Source organism: Malaya genurostris, chromosome 2 (assembly GCF_030247185.1).
Source record: "Malaya genurostris strain Urasoe2022 chromosome 2, Malgen_1.1, whole genome shotgun sequence".
In the NCBI taxonomy this organism is placed as follows: Eukaryota; Metazoa; Arthropoda; class Insecta; order Diptera; family Culicidae; genus Malaya; species Malaya genurostris.
This window is the reverse complement of record NC_080571.1, coordinates 119,105,285-119,123,650: the sequence shown is the minus strand read 5'-3', so window position 1 is coordinate 119,123,650 and position 18,366 is coordinate 119,105,285. Positions and strand designations below refer to the sequence as shown.

The 18,366-nt window shown below is 35.1% G+C and overlaps 2 protein-coding genes across 3 annotated transcripts in view; one reads left to right on the top strand and one right to left on the bottom strand.

Annotated features, from left to right (window-relative positions):
• The window catches only part of LOC131431623 (uncharacterized), a 51,385-nt gene that overhangs the window by 3,264 nt on the left and 29,755 nt on the right, over positions 1–18,366 (top strand). The window lies entirely within an intron of this gene.
• The window catches only part of LOC131431617 (probable serine/threonine-protein kinase clkA), a 65,962-nt gene that overhangs the window by 28,302 nt on the left and 19,294 nt on the right, over positions 1–18,366 (bottom strand). The window contains exon 2 of one of the 2 annotated variants that reach the window (XM_058597439.1): positions 5,171–6,042. In XM_058597439.1, the coding sequence (XP_058453422.1) occupies positions 5,171–5,658 (488 nt within the window). In that variant the 5' untranslated portion in view covers positions 5,659–6,042. The remainder of the gene's footprint in view (positions 1–5,170; positions 6,043–18,366) is intronic. The other variant, XM_058597440.1, reaches the window with a different exon arrangement.

The window sequence follows — 18,366 nt, the reverse complement described above, 5'->3', positions numbered from 1 at the left end:
CACATATTTTTCACCTGAAAAATAAAGATTCAAATGTCACAACCATGAACGCTATACGAAATTGAACAAAGCACGCTACGAACGGATAAAAGCCAGTGGTGTTTTCTTCTTCCGTACCGCACGTACCAACGCGTACCAGTTTTGCATCGTCACTTTAAATGCCGGTTTGAATGTTTTGACACACATCGTCTTATAATTTCGGAACCGGACGTCGGATCTGGATGAAATTGCACAGTATATTTTAAAACAATGAGAGCTTTAATTTGAATCATGATTCGTGAAAATCGGTTTAATCGCTGGGAAACCGGGGACTAGTAGTCCCAAAGTAGTTTCATATATCCACTAACTAACAAGATCTTTTAGGGGTTATCCAAATTTTGTGCTAGGGCACATAACTGATTTTAACTATGTTTACGTTTCGTCTTTGACTCATCAGTCCATAGCAGTTCAAATTGAACTGCATAACGCAAAATTCGGCAGTTCAATTTGAACCGCTAAGCAGACGTAAAGTTTCTGTTCTTTTTGCAGAACACTTTTGTTTTGCATCGAAGTGCAATGTCAATTCTGACGTGCAGAAACTTTACGTCTGCTTAGCGGTGCAAATAGAACTGCCGAGTTTTGCATTAATCAGTTCAATTTGAACTGCTATGCACTGATGAGTTAAAGACGACCCGTAAACATAATTAAAATCAGTTATGTGCCCTAGCACAAAAATTGGATAACCCCTAAAAGATCTTGTTAGCTAGTGGATATATGAAACTACTTTGGGACTACTAGTCCCCGGTTCGTCTTCTAACGAAAACAATTTATAAATAGGTAGATCGGCCAAATCATCTTCTTTTAATGGCAGTTACACTAGTGTAACAGGTTGAAATATACCTACCAATATTCATTCAATGCCATTCGATTCTTTAAACGAAGTCGATTCAGGCGATATAACGGAAAATAAAATGATCTACCTACAAGATCAACTTTTTCAAATGATCATCCGAATAAATTCTACCTCATCACTTTTTGAAGCATTTCAAATCGGATGGCAATTTGCAAATTATTGTTATAATGAATTTAAAATTTAACAGTGATGATTTATTAATTTTAGTTTGACGTAAAGCCGCCATGACTAAGTTCAGTTTTTGCAATGACTGAGCGGAAATATATATTGAAGAAGCCAAGTGAATGAAAAACTAACAGAAAAGATGAATTTTTGGAAAAAGATACGCTCAGAGACAGGACTCGAACCTGCGTTCTAATGCATTCCGTGCATACGCGCTACCATTTCGCCACTCTGATCTATAAAGCGAGAGGACTAGTGTTTGATGGACAGAGAAGGTGTTTGGATGTAAGGCATCGGTCGGGTGACGGCCAGGATGTAGACCATGTTCGATGTACGTTGCTACTATGTCTGTTTCGCGTTTTAGAGTGACTGAAACAAGATCAGAGTGGCGAAATGGTAGCGCGTATGCACGGAATGTATAAGAACGCAGATTCGAGTCATGTCTCTGAGCGTATCTTTTTCCAAAAATTCATCTTTTCTGTTAGTTTTTCTTTCACTTGGCTTCTCCAATATATTTTTCCCGCCAGTCATTGCAAAAACTTAACAGTGATGTTAAATAATAAGTTGATAATTTTACATTGGAATGCTCGATCTTTAAAATCGAGTGAAGATTATTTTATAATTTTCTCAAAGTTCACAAAATTCGTATTGCAATTGTGACAGAAACTTTTTTTAAACCAAATGTCAAATTGAAAAGCAATCTACATTATGTGGTTCATCGATTTAACAGGTTTACTGGAATGGATGGTGGAGTTGCCATTTTTGTCCAACGGCAAATTAATCATCGAATTTTACCTTCTTTCAATACTTAAGTTATTGTAAGCTTGGGAATCGAAGTTGAAACCATTCATGGAATTTATTTCATCGCTGGAGCATATTTGCCATTCCAATGCACCGGCGAACAATGAAATTTCTTTAAAGGCGATTTGCAAAAACTTACAAGTGTTCGACCGAAATTTTTCTCAATAGGGGACTTAAATGCTAAGCATGTCCAGTGGAATTGTAGGCAATATAACCGTGATGAAAAAATACTTCATAATCAATTCTCAGCTGGTTACTGCACAGTTCTTCATCCCAGTAATCCGACTTGTTTCTCTTCCGTGAAAAACCCGTCTGCAATTAATCTGGTTCTAACAGATCAAAGTCACATTTGTAGTGAACCGATTACACATGCTGACTTTGACTCAGATCATCTTCCTGTAACATTCAGACTTTCCAACGAAGCTTTAATTAAACCAATTAGTTCTATATTCAACTATTATAGAGCTAATTGGTTGGATTACAGATCTCACATTGAAAATCATGTGGATCATGAAACTATTTTAGAAAATTCTGCGGACATCGACACAGTAATTGATAATTTGAATCATTACATTATCGAAGCTAGAAATCTTTCAGTTCCCAAAGCTCAAACTAAATTAAATTCTCCTATAATCGATGACAATCTTCAACTGCTCATTCGGTTGAAGAATGTTCGTCGACGACAATATCAACGTTCTCGTGATCCTGCTATGAAAAACATAGTTAAGGATTTACAAAAAGAAATTAAACATAGATTTACTCTTTTGCGAAATGAAAATTTCGCTAATGAAGTTGAAAAAATTAAACCATATTCTAAACCTTTCTGGAAACTTTCTAAGGTTCTTAAGAAACCTCAGAAACCAATTCCTGCTCTCAAGGAAGGAAATCAAATACTTCTTACAAATGGCGAAAAAGCTCAAAAACTTGCTCAGCAGTTCGAGAGTGTACACAATTTTAATTTGAACGTTGTGAGTCCTATTGGAAATGAAGTCTCACTGAAATATGATCATATTTCAACCCAAGTGTTATCACACAATGACATTATTGAGGCGAATTTTGACGAAATGAAATCAATTATTAGGAAACTCAAAAACATGGAGGCTTCTGGTAATGATGGAATTTTTAATATTCTTATTAAAAATTTTCCCGATGTTGCCTTGAGACTCCTGGTTAAAATTTTCAACAAGTGTTTTTCATTAGTTTACTTCTCAAAAAGATGGAAAAACGCTAAAGTAATTCCTATCCTCAAACCTGATAAAAGCTCAGCAGAAACATCAAGTTATCGACCAATTAGCTTACTTTCTTCTATCAGTAAACTTTTTGAAAAAATTATCTTGTTGAGAATGATGACTCATATAAATGAGAATTCAATTTTTTTACCAGAGCAGTTTGGATTTCGTCATGAACATTCAACTACTCATCAACTTGTCAGAGTAACGAACATGATAAAATCAAATAAATCTTCTGGGTTATCCACTGGAGTTGCTCTTCTAGACATAGAAAAAGCATTCGACAGTGTTTGGCACAAAGGTTTAATAGCAAAAATGTCTGATTTCCAGTTTCCTATTTATTTGATCAAAATGATTCAAAATTATTTAACTGATCGTACTGTTCAGGTTAGCTATCAGAACTGTAAATCTGAATTGCTACCCGTACGAGCAGGTGTTCCGCAGGGTTCGAGCGTAGCTCCAATCTTGTATAATATTTTCACTTCTGATCTTCCAAATCTACCCGTTGGTTGTAAGAAATCGCTATTCTGTGACGACACTAGTCTGTTAGCCACAGGTAGAAATCTAAGAGTGATCTGCAGTCGCCTACAGAGAAGTTTAAATATTTTCAGTGATTATCTGTCAAAATGGAAAATTAAACCAAATGCAGCAAAAACGCAATTAATTATCTTTCCTCATAAGCCAAGAGCTTCTTTTCTTAAACCAAACAATAATCACATTCTCAAATTGAATGGCTTGGAATTGAAATGGTCTGATCAAGCTAAATACTTAGGTTTAACGTATGACAAAAAACTCACTTTCAAGGATAACATTGAAGGAATCCAGGCAAAGTGTAATAAATATATTGAATGTTTATATTCTCTTATAAACAGAAATTCTTAGCTCTGTCTAAATAACAAGTTGTTAATTTATAAACAAATTTTCAGACCAGCCATGCTTTATGCAGTACCAATTTGGTCGAGTTGTTGTTCCACAAGGAAGAAAACGCTTCAAAGGATTCAGAATAAAATTCTGAATATGATTTTGAAGCGTCCTCCCTGGTTTAGTACAAATGAGTTACACAGACTCACAAATATAGAACCATTAGATGTAATGTCACAAAATATTATAAGCAAATTCCGACAAAAGTCGATGCAATCTTCCATTGAATCGATTCGCTCTCTGTATTAGCTAGTAAGTTAGTATATAAGTTCCTTCTCCCCATTACACAATACAAGTAGGTTTAGAATTTTCCCTACACAAAAATCTCAGAATTTCGGAAGCAAATGATGTCTTCATGGTAATAACCAAATCATGTGTATAAAAGGGCTGAAAAGTCACCACTTGTGGCTGAACACCCAATTTAAATCTTAATAATTTAATTTTAACTCATATTCCAATAAATAGTTATTGAAAAACATGATTTTCTGCACAGTTTACCCCGTTACTCTCAAGGGTGAAGTTTGATTCCGATAAAACTCAATAGCAAACTGTGGAACCAAGAGACCAAAATGAATTTAGGTTAGTTAAAATAAGTCCTGCTATATCCGAGAAAATCGATAATAAATTTTGGTAAAATACACACAAACACACACGTTACGTTTCCAAATTTCGACAAACTGAGTCGACTGGATTATGCTTTCTATATGAGAAATGCAAAAACTTCAAATAAGGAACCGAATCTTATGAAATTTTGGTCTAGAAGGACTTTTTGCTGGTAATTGAAATTTCAACCACAAACAATTGAACATACATCTTTTTAAGTCACTTAAATCAAAGCGTAGAAGTATTTCCAATCAGTAGGTGAAATAATAATTGCACAAAGTAATAATGTTATATATGACAACGAGCATAGATAAAGCGTAATGAATATGCTACATTTCGAACAACTACTTCAAAGTTTTTCGAGTAATACATTCATTCATATAATTAGCTTACTATGCGAATATAGCTTGGTATATGTATATGTTTCATTATCATCATCATGTTTCAAGTAAGATTAAGTATTGCACAATTTCAATTGAAATTATTTCTGCACGGCCATAATTTATACAGCACAGTTAAGATAAAGCAAATCTACTAAGGCAGTTAATTAAGATATAGTTACCTTTTGATGACTACGTAATGCTGCCAGTTGATCAGTTTGAGTTTCTTGAAGATTGCATTTCCCTTGTAGACGATGGAAGGCTCCAATCGTACAATAAAATCTTCATCGTTTAGAGAACTTGCACTTTCATTTTTCTCATTTCCGTTCTTCTGCCGGTAGGAGTTCTTCGTGCCAGAACTGCTGGCAGCTTCCTTACCAATTTCACGTTCACTAGCTGGATTGGATTTACTTCCATTTTCACCACTGCCGGAAACCACCAGCGCAGGACGTAGGTAATTTCCATCTCCGGCGAATGCTCTTATTATCACATCACTAGCCGCGATAAGATCTGGCAAACTGAAATTATGTTCATCATTCACGTAATCGCTCTCGTCATAACAAGCACTATTAAATACGATAAAATCTGCTACATTCGTAACGGCAACGACGGCACTGCCCAGAAGGAACGGAGCATAAATCAGCAGCGGAAACAGCTTTGCACCAATCATTTTCTCTATCAGCTGTCCTCCGTTTTTCCAACTTGTCGATCTAGCACTTTCTTCACCGGAGAATGTAATTTATTCCACTTATTCTTCCACAATTTTGCACATTCAATTTGGACCGACCGGTTATTTTCACAAGCGGTGGCACGGTCTTTTCACTACTGGCAACGAAGGACTATCAGTTTGGTACCGTTCCATGACGACGCATCTGCCTTTTTCTTCGGTGTAGTTGTCCTGGCAGCGTAGTGCTGGTTTTTAGAACAACTCGTTGAGACTCATGTGTTACCTCAAACCACCCGGCGCGGAGTCAGCGGGTGGCGATATTCACGGGTAGCATAATTTCGTACGATAACTCTCGGGGTGTATTCTGTAACGAAGAAAAAAACAGAACTAAGGAACAAGGTAAGTTAAACATTGCATGGAAAAAGTGAAAAAATTCAATAGAAAGATAGCCAGCGAGTGTGATTTTATGGTTTCCGCAGAGGAAATGGAAATATGGGTAGAATGACGGGAATACGTGGAAATGTTTTTAGAATTACGAGGTGCCATTCGATGATTGAGGGGGAGGCAAGCGTTCAAAGGGTAGAGGTAGATGCAAAATTGAATGTGAAATGTAAAACGGATGGTGGTTGCATGGGGTTGGAAGCTATTGCAGGAAACGCAAACGGGATAATTTGTTTCCCTGGTGGGTTTGGGCAAATTTACATAATTGAATTTTTACACCAGACGAACATCTATTCCAGGGCACACGAGGGATTCCGAAAACAAGATTTCGTTCGCTAATTTAACGCTTTGATTGATTATTTTAGTGGATGCCACTGTTTAATGAAATATATGCGTGCATTTTCATCTTTTTCCGAGAATGCTGTGCGATATATGCGATTTCTACATGCGATATCATAAGGACTTCCGTTAAGACAGTTATTATAAAATAGCAGGAGAGCTAATTATTGTTGTTATCTTCCCGATCAGATGCACATAACTAAATAATAACACAAGTATAGCAACAGTTGATATGTATAACAATTTGTGTTATTTTGAGATATTTAACAAATTAAAACTGTTGAAAGTTTAAACTTATGTTAACAATATTGTAACAAAATCAGTTATGATGTTTTATTTTCATTTGCAAGACTCATGACAACGTTCATTATTAGAAAAAATGAGTTCTTCTGTTGCTTTATATCGAACAATAATGATCAGAATTTCAAAAAACTAAAAGAAGAAATCAGATCACTAAATAAATTATTCATTTTGGATTGAAACGATGCTAAAAGTTAGCTGTGATATAGTTTTTCTGTGTTAAATTTGCTATCTAATTTATTACAACTATTGTTATAAATTCCTGCATTCGGACTTCTGTAGTTATATCAAATTCAATAATAATTGTGATACAAACGTTTCAAAATCTGTAACGATTTTGTTCCCGCTAGAGTCTTTTTCTTTATGAATTTTGTTATTTTAACAGCTTACCAGCCAGAAATATTTCAAAATTTGTTAAAAAATATTTCTGAAATAAATTACTCCGGTTGTTATAATTCTGTTATTCCCCTCTGATCGGGTTCTCTGTTTCAGCAGCCTAGAAAGTTCTGTAGTGTCGGTATCGGTACCCAAATGACTAAGAGCTGAAGATTGAACGTCTACAGGAATTTAAATACAAAGTGAACTCAATATCTTCAGTTTCGCCCTCGAAACTCCCACACAGTAGACGTGTGGCTTCTTCACAATTGATGGGATTTTGTTCCATAATCGTACCAACGCATTTGAAATATGCTGTTTATTGTGATAATAAATGCAATTCTCGTTCTATTTCATCTTCTACTGGATGATGATGGCTTCGGCACAAATCAAGAACACCCTTGAATCCTATGTTTGCCATACACTAAGGTCTTTTTTACGCGGGAGATACGTATCGCGCGAAAACTATCGCACGAAAAACCGCATAACTTCGAAAATCCGCGTAAAAAAACTTGAAAACCTAAAAATTTGGTTTTGACATCAAATGTCTTAAAACTCATATTTTTCCGTCCTGATCTGGTATAATAGCAGAAAAAAAATTTTGAAAAAAACGACTTTGAGACTTTGAGACTTTGAATTTCCGAAACCGAAATTCTTATTCTCAGGCAAAATGAGTTGTGAAAATCACAAGGCAAATCTTATGATGAATTGCCAAAATTACCATTTCGAAAGATTAATATGAAAACTATACCTATACGAGAAAAGTTATGTTTGTCATAGAAATTTCACACAATGCACAGTGGGGAAAAATCGACCAAAAACGCGACGATTTTTTGGAGGCATGATACAGCTGACCACAAAGCACTTTTTTGGTGTAAAAAAGACAGTAAAATCGATTTAATGTATTTAGAAGGACCGCACGAAACGCTATCATGTTCATTTTACCCCAAGTTCCCTTTTTATACTGCATTGTATTCAAGCTAAACTATATAACATGAAACCGAAGAACTTGCCGAAGAGCGAATAGAGTGTTTCCTATGTAAAAAAGTCTAACAAATCGATTGCATATTGTTTTATTCACAGCAGAAAACTCGTTGCACCGTTTTACCCCATTTCTTTTCTAGTTATAATATTCAGTTGAAATGTGATCTACAATCCAAAAGCAGATCCAATGCGATCTATCAATATTGGTTCATAATACGTGCAAAACATCTGTGATCCAAATAAACACAATGGAAATGACAGTACTAGCCTGTTTAACCCATTTTACCCCAATTTATATCACAAGTCGTATTTCTGGTTAAACTTTCTCTCGCATACCGAAAGCAGGCTGATTGCGGTTAATGAAAATCGATTGTTATTACGAAGTAATACCCGAAAATAGGATTACAAATGAATTCAATGACCGCACGAATCTTGTTATACCGTTTTACCCCAATTTATTTCATAAGTCGTATTTCTGGTTAAAGTTTCTTTCGCATACCGAAAGCAGACTGATTGCGGTTGATGATAATCGATTCATATTACGAAGAAAGATCTGAAAATTGGATTACAAATTAATTCAATGTGGAGCAAAATCTTAAGACTCTGTTAAAAGATAAATTGGGGTAAAACGGTATTACAAGATTCGTGCGGTCATTGAATTCATTTGTAGTCCTATTTTCGGGTCTTTCTTCGTAATAACAATCGATTTTCATAAACCGCAACCAGCCTGCTTTCGGTATGTGAAAGAAAGTTTAACCAGAAATACGACTTATGAATTAAATTGGGGTAAAACGGGTTAAACAGGCTAGTACTGTCATTCTCGTTGTGTTTAATTGGATCATAGATGTTTTGCACGTAATATGAACCAGTGTTGGTAGGTCATATTGGATCTGCTTCGGGATTGTAAATCTGAATTCATCATAAAATTATATTTGTCGGAAAATTGGGGTAGAACGATGTAGCACGAAGCATGCGATCATGAACACTATCTGTAAATTATTATTTGAGGTTATATGCGAAACATAGAACTGTCTTGTTTAACCAAAATTGGTTCAAACACCGAACAGTAGAACTTTTTTTCTGTAAATTCACGGAAAAAGATGACTGTGGGTAAAACAGAATACAGTTGGTTGCGGTCAATTTTATTAAAAACAATCCATTTATCTAACTTATGAGCATGTCAGGAATGCCTTCCGATTGGTGGAATTGAATTTTTTCCTGAGTTTTACAGTTAGTTTTCAAAGTAAAGTCAGAAAAAAGAGGAATTGGAGCAAAACGGGCATGATAGTGAATTTTGCGGATCTTCTAACTATCATAAATCGATTTTACAGAAAAATTTGCATAAGAAATACTAATTTTGAATATATTAGCTCATGTTTTTATAAAATTATTGAGCAAAGTCGCGTTTTTGATCGTTTTTTCCCCACTGTGCAATGTTCCAAAAAATTTCGTATGAATTTCATAAGGCTTTTTATTGGAATTCCAATTTTTATGGCTTATCAGTTGCTTGATAATAGAGTTTGACAATGTTCAAAACAAAATAAAGTCTCCTTGTATGATTGTTACGTTTCATAATGTTATTTTTCTTCTACTACAAACAGACCCGTACCCAGGATTTCGTTTCGGAAGGGGCCCTCAGAAGAAAAAAAAAATGTTACTGAGGATTACTTATGTACCGAATTCTCGGTGTGCCTTTTACTGGCGGTTTTAAGTATTATGAAATATTCAAATAATATTTGTGACTGTGCCCGAAAGAAGGTGATTGTTTTACATTTCTTTACGTTTACTGTCATGTTATTTCTGTTACACATGTCTAAGACCTTCTATATATTTAAATAGCACAACAACCCACAAGACATGTGATGATGCCATATATTCTGCAATCATTTACACTCCACAATTCACTTCACTTCAATTCACTGCATAGAGTAGCACAACCGATTCTTGGAGAACGGAAAACATCTTCAAAATTTGTAGGTATTAGTTGGTGGGCATACAAACTTACTTTGGCTATACTGGTTTCGGTTTCTGGTTCCGAAAGTGGCGGTTCAAAATTCCAAATCGAAACTTACATCGTTTTCTCAGAGATGACTTGAGGTTTGGGAACAGATAATAGTTTGAGGGAGCCAAATCAGGTGAACGAGTGTGATGCCCAAGTAGTTGAATCCTAAGCCGTTGATTTTAACCATGGTAGCGATGCTCATGTGCTTCATCTAAGGCCATTTCACAGCGGTTTCTGTCTTTAATCGCTTCATTAATGCACACTAATGCTGTTTGTTTCTGATTTGAACTACTCCTCCAAAGGTATACTATGCCGATCCCAGAAAACCGACATTGTGATCTTCCCGTCCCATTGAGACGTAGTCGTCTGTAGAATCTTGCTTAACTAAGGCCTTTTTTTGTTTGATCAGTTTTTACCCCCACCAGGATCGTACATAAAAAAAATTAGGAAAACTTGCCGGAAAAGTGGGAAAAATCCATAAAGTTGTTCTGTATAGACAAAGGAATTTTCCACTGAAAAAGTCGCCAATGATTGCTTGATCTACGATTGATGTTTGGCGCGTAATGAATTGCATAAGTACTTGGTCGTCGAAAAAAAGAATACTAGATCTTTGAAAAAATCGTTAGGTGCGCAACGATTAGTAGTGGGGATTTCACATGCATCATTTTGAGCCATGTGCTTAATTGGGTATTAAAATTATTGCTTGCCAAATGACTCAATGACGGAATGCATACACAGAAAGAAATAATGAAATTTACACGAGATGTAAATCAATAGTAACCTGAAAAATATCCACTTTATTAAAGCTCTAAAGTTCGCGTGGCACTTTTTGGCAACTTGAACGTACAAAAAAACGTTCTGAGAAAACTTCCTCGCTGCCTAAAAGCTGTACAAGCAACTGCTTCAAAGTTTGTTCTGATGTGTCGGGTGAACATTCAAATATGAGTAATTTATAAAAAAAACGGACTATTCAAAATTATGCTTAAGTCAGATCTAAGTCAGTTGGGCTAAATACAAATTGTAAATATATCCTACTCTACTGAATGAACATCTTCAACATTATGTTAAGTTTATCAATACAAAATTCTGATTAGTGAGCTTTTTTATCGATTACCGAAAGCAAGAATCACATCTGGAAGAGAAAACGTGGCACCTTATATCCTTAATGTCGAAGCCATTAAATAGGGATCTCTGTTCAGTGCTTTTTAAATTTGATTCAAAGGATGAGATGATAACCTGTACATTTGCTCGATTTTTGCTTAATAGAACATTTTCACGTGAATTTTTGGTAATATTTCTTTTTTTCGGTTAAAGCGAATGTGTATCGAATTCCGTTGATTGTAGGTTAAGTAATCAGAAAAATAATGGAGAGAAATGTTAACCACTTAGTCGTATGACAATTTTGCTGTCCGAAAACAAATTCGAACAAATAGTTTTTGGGCGAGACGAAGTTCGACGGGTCAGCTAGTATTCTCATAAATACCACTAGAGGATACTGTCAAAATAATTTATTGGAAACTTAGCTTACCTTAGCTGAGTTAATCGCCCGTGAGTTTCCCGTGATTGATTAGAAACCACTTGAAAAAATTATTGATCAGAACCGATTAATCTTGCAAAATGTTTTTCTGGATCAACTTGCTTGAGAATAGCACATAGTTTCACAGTATGTAAACTGCATTGATCCCTGCATGCTGATCAATACCCATGCCGGCCACGTCCAAATACAGAATCTACTAGGGAAGAAAGGATTGTTAGTTCAATGCATGTTGCAACTAGAAACCGAGGAATCCGCTGCATTTCCACATGCATCACAGGAAAGGGTTGTTTGCTAGTAAATTTTTGAATAATATTATCATGTGTTTATTGCTCTGGGTAGCCGGCTACCCAGAATAAGTTGCAATTTAATCGCGTAAGTGAGTCTCATTTGAGTATGGCAGCAAAAATCAATTGAGTGAGGAAGAATACACTGACAGTGAAATGTTGAAAATTTCATTTTTATCAAACAATTTCATTCGAAAATGTAAATTTACCGTCCTGAACATGATTGCTCCATTTTAAATTGTTTAAATCTGCAACATTCTGTACATGCATTGCCTTATCACTAAATTACATATGAGGCATGATGTGAAACCCATAAATGCACCGCTACGAGACCAATTCCAAATTGAGTTAGTACTGAGTTTGATCGAACGTACATAAATGAGTAACATCAAATAACTTCCATTCTTCACAAAGATAAAGTCCGAAGATAATTCCGCAGCCGCAACACCAATCCTGTTGAGGTCGTGTGTCTATCCTTTGTGTGCTTTCCAAAGGATGAAGGATGTGTTATCATTCCGAATTATAGGAAGTTCACAGATGAATTCAGCTACCCTTTCACGGATGGAAAGTTCATTTGAAAATCCTCAGTTGTTTTCTGTACAATTCAATATAAATTTCAAACTCGTATCGTTGACAGACTTCTAATTTCGTATAGTTTTCTATCGTATAGTATATATAGCATTAAAATTGCTCAAGAAGACGACTATATTCGCTAGGTACTGTATATAATACAAAACTTTGCACAGCAGTTATCCGATGCGCTCATTAATCTTATATATATACCCAAAAATGATCCTATAAAGCGCACTTATCTTTTATAGTCTTGCAGTATTTGGTTGGCAATGCAAACAATAATGAAATCAATTATGGAAATCCATTTAGCATACCGATAGAAAGTTCGGTGCAGCCACAAGTCAAATTTAATGCATAAGAGGATTTAATACATTCCTAAGTTGGTTGCAAAGCTGGGCTATTAAATCGTCCACAGAGAGGTATCGATGGCAACAGTATTTCGATGCTAAAACTATATCTACTATCAATTTCTGTCGTTCTATATCCTGATATATTGTGCTTGCATGAAATCGATGAACACAACAACAGTTTCACCTCACATTATCAAACATTCTCAGAAACTGGACTCAACAAAACTAAGAAGCCTTTCGAAACAGTCGCAAGCGTTCAGTATAAGGGGTATACTCGAATTTCTCCGATTTCGTACACAGCTTCAATATGAAAAACCATTATATCCATGTTTGTGTTTGTGTTTGTGTTTGTGTTTGTGTTTGTGTTTGTGTTTGTGTTTGTGTTTGTGTTTGTGTTTGTGTTTGTGTTTGTGTTTGTGTTTGTGTTTGTGTTTGTGTTTGTGTTTGTGTTTGTGTTTGTGTTTGTGTTTGTGTTTGTGTTTGTGTTTGTGTTTGTGTTTGTGTTTGTGTTTGTGTTTGTGTTTGTGTTTGTATTTTCCCGTTTCAAATTAAATTTTCTTGGAAACGATGCAGAATATAGAATGATTCATTGAGTTTAGTGATCGTGTTGTATTTTTTCTGACTGAAGAAGTGGCTTTGAAGGCTTGCATCATAAATCTACCGTGACAAAGTCTAGATAATTTAGTTTAGATGCGATAAGTACATAAAAACATATATGTTATAACGATAAAAATAAAATCTTTTATTTTTCTGTGAAACAAAGTCAGTTTCAATGCATCCGCCAATTTTTTCGCTTTGGTTTCCTGATAACATTCTGAAAGAGGAGAGAGAAATAAAATTGGCTCGACAAGGCTGTCAAACACACAGACATTCAATCTTTGTGAAAGTTGAATATTTTTTCATTGTTCATTGGAATCCATGTAACGTCCACCCCATATGATAGATTAATGTAATAAAACTTCTCATCAAAATAATAAAACGTATGCTGGCAACCCGGTACAGTTTGCTCATATACGAAAGAAATATGATGCGCAAAGGGAATTGAGCGAGCCACGTGGTCGATTTGAAACTCAACACGTGACCCTCTGTCCTCAGACCTTAAACTCCGGCTTTCACCGGTGTGATAAAACTTCCTTTTTTAAGTATTTCTAGCAAAGCTAATTCTGCATGGATCAGCAATATTATGACAGCTTCTGCTTAGAAATTCTAATGCGCTTCTCTAACATTTCAATACCTTTCTGGTAGAACGATTGACCTTTTGCCTTAAAATAAGCGTTTATTTCAGCAAAGGCTTCTTTGTAGGAGAAGAATCTCCTTTCTTGGCACAATTTTCAAGCTTGTAAACAAGTAGTAGTCACTGGGGGTAATATCCGGTGAAAATAGTAAGCAACAATCCGAAGACCAATTCCTGTAAATTCACCACGGTAACGAGTGACTTGTGAAACGGCGCTTTATTTTGGTGAAAGAGCACTTTTAACTTCTTAATTTGGAGTCGTTCCTTACAAATTTCGTCTTAGTTTTTTCAAGGCAGTCAATGACCAAAATTCCTTGAATTTTCGATAATACTGAGGCTATAGCCTAACTGGCCCATGTTTATGTTTTTGGTAGCTTTGAACGGTTCTCCCCGAGCACAGTCCACTCGGCTGACGACTGCTTTAATCCTGGAGTGTAGTGATACATCCACATTTAATCCATTGTTATATATCGACGCCAATATTTGGTTTAATTTGGTAAAATGGCTCCAAACAGTACTGAACAAACGCGGCACCCACTTTGACCCTTTATTTCTTATATATCTTCTATCTTCTATCTATCTATATATATATATATATATATATATATATATATATATATATATATATATATATATATATATATATATATATATATATATATATATATATATATATATATATATATATATATATATATATATATATATATATATATATATATACAAATGCAGAGATCATTCTTTGTAATGGCATCACGTAATAACGGATGGACGGATTTACATGAGTCTTTTTTTGTTTGATCAGTTTTTACCCCCACCAGGATCGTACATAAAAAAATTAGGAAAACTTGCCGGAAAAGTGGGAAAAATCCATAAAGTTGTTCTGTATAGACAAAGGAATTTTCCACTGAAAAAGTCGCCAATGATTGCTAGATCTACGATTGATGTTTGGCGCGTAATGAATTGCATAAGTACTTGGTCGTCGAAAAAAAGAATACTAGATCTTTGAAAAAATCGTTAGGTGCGCAACGATTAGTAGTGGGGATTTTACATGCATCATTTTGAGCCATGTGCTTAATTGGGTATTAAAATTATTGCTTGCCAAATGACTCAATGACGGAATGCATACACAGAAAGAAATAATGAAATTTACACGAGATGTAAATCAATAGTAACCTGAAAAATATCCACTTTATTAAAGCTCTAAAGTTCGCGTGGCACTTTTTGGCAACTTGAACGTACAAAAAAAAGTTCTGAGAAAACTTCCTCGCTGCCTAAAAGCTGTACAAGCAACTGCTTCAAAGTTTGTTCTGATGTGTCGGGTGAACATTCAAATATGAGTAATTTATAAAAAAAACGGACTATTCAAAATTATGCTTAAGTCAGATCTAAGTCAGTTGGGCTAAATACAAATTGTAAATATATCCTACTCTACTGAATGAACATCTTCAACATTATGTTAAGTTTATCAATACAAAATTCTGATTAGTGAGCTTTTTTATCGATTACCGAAAGCAAGAATCACATCTGGAAGAGAAAACGTGGCACCTTATATCCTTAATGTCGAAGCCATTAGATAGGGATCTCTGTTCAGTGCTTTTTAAATTTGATTCAAAGGATGAGATGATAACCTGTACATTTGCTCGATTTTTGCTTAATAGAACATTTTCACATGAATTTTTGGTAATATTTCTTTTTTTCGGTTAAAGCGAATGTGTATCGAATTCCGTTGATTGTAGGTTAAGTAATCAGAAAAATAATGGAGAGAAATGTTAACCACTTAGTCGTATGACAATTTTGCTGTCCTAAAACAAATTCGAACAAATAGTTTTTGGGCGAGACGAAGTTCGACGGGTCAGCTAGTATTCTCATAAATACCACTAGAGGATACTGTCAAAATAATTTATTGCAAACTTAGCTTACCTTAGCTGAGTTAATCGCCCGTGAGTTTCCCGTGATTGATTAGAAACCACTTGAAAAAATTATTGATCAGAACCGATTAAGCTTGCAAAATGTTTTTCTGGATCAACTTGCTTGAGAATAGCACATAGTTTCACAGTATGTAAACTGCATTGATCCCTGCATGCTGATCAATACCCATGCCGGCCCCGTCCAAATACAGAATCTACTAGGGAAGAAAGGATTGTTAGTTCAATGCATGTTGCAACTAGAAACCGAGGAATCCGCTGCATTTCCACATGCATCACAGGAAAGGGTTGTTTGCTAGTAAATTTTTGAATAATATTATCATGTGTTTATTGCTCTGGGTAGCCGGCTACCCAGAATAAGTTGCAATTTAATCGCGTGAGTGAGTCTCATTTGAGTATGGCAGCAAAAATCAATTGAATGAGGAAGAATACACTGACAGTGAAATGTTGAAAATTTCATTTTTATCAAACAATTTCATTCGAAAATGTAAATTTACCGTCCTGAACATGATTGCTCCATTTTAAATTGTTTAAATCTGCAACATTCTGTACATGCATTGCCTTATCACTAAATTACATATGAGGCATGATGTGAAACCCATAAATGCACCGCTACGAGACCAATTCCAAATTGAGTTAGTACTGAGTTTGATCGAACGTACATAAATGAGTAACATCAAATAACTTCCATTCTTCACAAAGATAAAGTCCGAAGATAATTCCGCAGCCGCAACACCAATCCTGTTGAGGTCGTGTGTCTATCCTTTGTGTGCTTTCCAAAGGATGAAGGATGTGTTATCATTCCGAATTATAGGAAGTTCACAGATGAATTCAGCTACCCTTTCACGGATGGAAAGTTCATTTGAAAATCCTCAGTTGTTTTCTGTACAATTCAATAAAAATTTCAAACTCGTATCGTTGACAGACTTCTAATTTCGTATAGTTTTCTATCGTATAGTATATATAGCATTAAAATTGCTCAAGAAGACGACTATATTCGCTAGGTACTGTATATAATACAAAACTTTGCACAGCAGTTATCCGATGCGCTCATTAATCTTATATATATACCCAAAAATGATCCTATAAAGCGCACTTATCTTTTATAGTCTTGCAGTATTTGGTTGGCAATGCAAACAATAATGAAATCAATTATGGAAATCCATTTAGCATACCGATAGAAAGTTCGGTGCAGCCACAAGTCAAATTTAATGCAAAAGATAATTTAATATTAAAACATTCCTAAGTTGGTTGCAAAGCTGGGCTATTAAATCGTCCACAGAGAGGTATCGATGGCAACAGTATTTCGATGCTAAAACTATATCTACTATCAATTTCTGACGTTCTATATCCTGATATATTGTGCTTGCATGAAATCGATGAACACAACAACAGTTTCACCTCACATTATCAAACATTCTCAGAAACTGGACTCAACAAAACTAAGAAGCCTTTCGAAACAGTCGCAAGCGTTCAGTATAAGGGGTATACTCGAATTTCTCCGATTTCGTACACAGCTTCAATATGACAAACCATTATATCCATGTTTGTGTTTGTGTTTGTGTTTGTGTTTGTGTTTGTGTTTGTGTCTGTGTTTGTGTTTGTGTTTGTGTTTGGGTTTGTGTTTGTGTTTGTGTTTGTGTTTGTGTTTGTGTTTGTGTTTGTGTTTGTGTTTGTGTTTGTGTTTGTGTTTGTGTTTGTGTTTGTGTTTGTGTTTGTGTTTGTGTTTGTGTTTGTGTTTGTGTTTGTGTTTGTGTTTGTGTTTGTGTTTGTGTTTGTGTTTGTGTTTGTGTTTGTGTTTGTGTTTGTGTTTGTGTTTGTGTTTGTGTTTGTGTTTGTGTTTGTGTTTGTGTTTGTGTTTGTGTTTGTGTTTGTGTTTGTGTTTGTGTTTGTGTTTGTGTTTGTGTTTGTGTTTGTGTTTGTGTTTGTGTTTGTGTTTGTGTTTGTGTTTGTGTTTGTGTTTGTGTTTGTGTTTGTGTTTGTGTTTGTGTTTGTGTTTGTGTTTGTGTTTGTGTTTGTGTTTGTGTTTGTGTTTGTGTTTGTGTTTGTGTTTGTGTTTGTGTTTGTGTTTGTGTTTGTGTTTGTGTTTGTGTTTGTGTTTGTGTTTGTGTTTGTGTTTGTGTTTGTGTTTGTGTTTGTGTTTGTGTTTGTGTTTGTGTTTGTGTTTGTGTTTGTGTTTGTGTTTGTGTTTGTGTTTGTGTTTGTGTTTGTGTTTGTGTTTGTGTTTGTGTTTGTGTTTGTGTTTGTGTTTGTGTTTGTGTTTGTGTTTGTGTTTGTGTTTGTGTTTGTGTTTGTGTTTGTGTTTGTGTTTGTGTTTGTGTTTGTGTTTGTGTTTGTGTTTGTGTTTGTGTTTGTGTTTGTGTT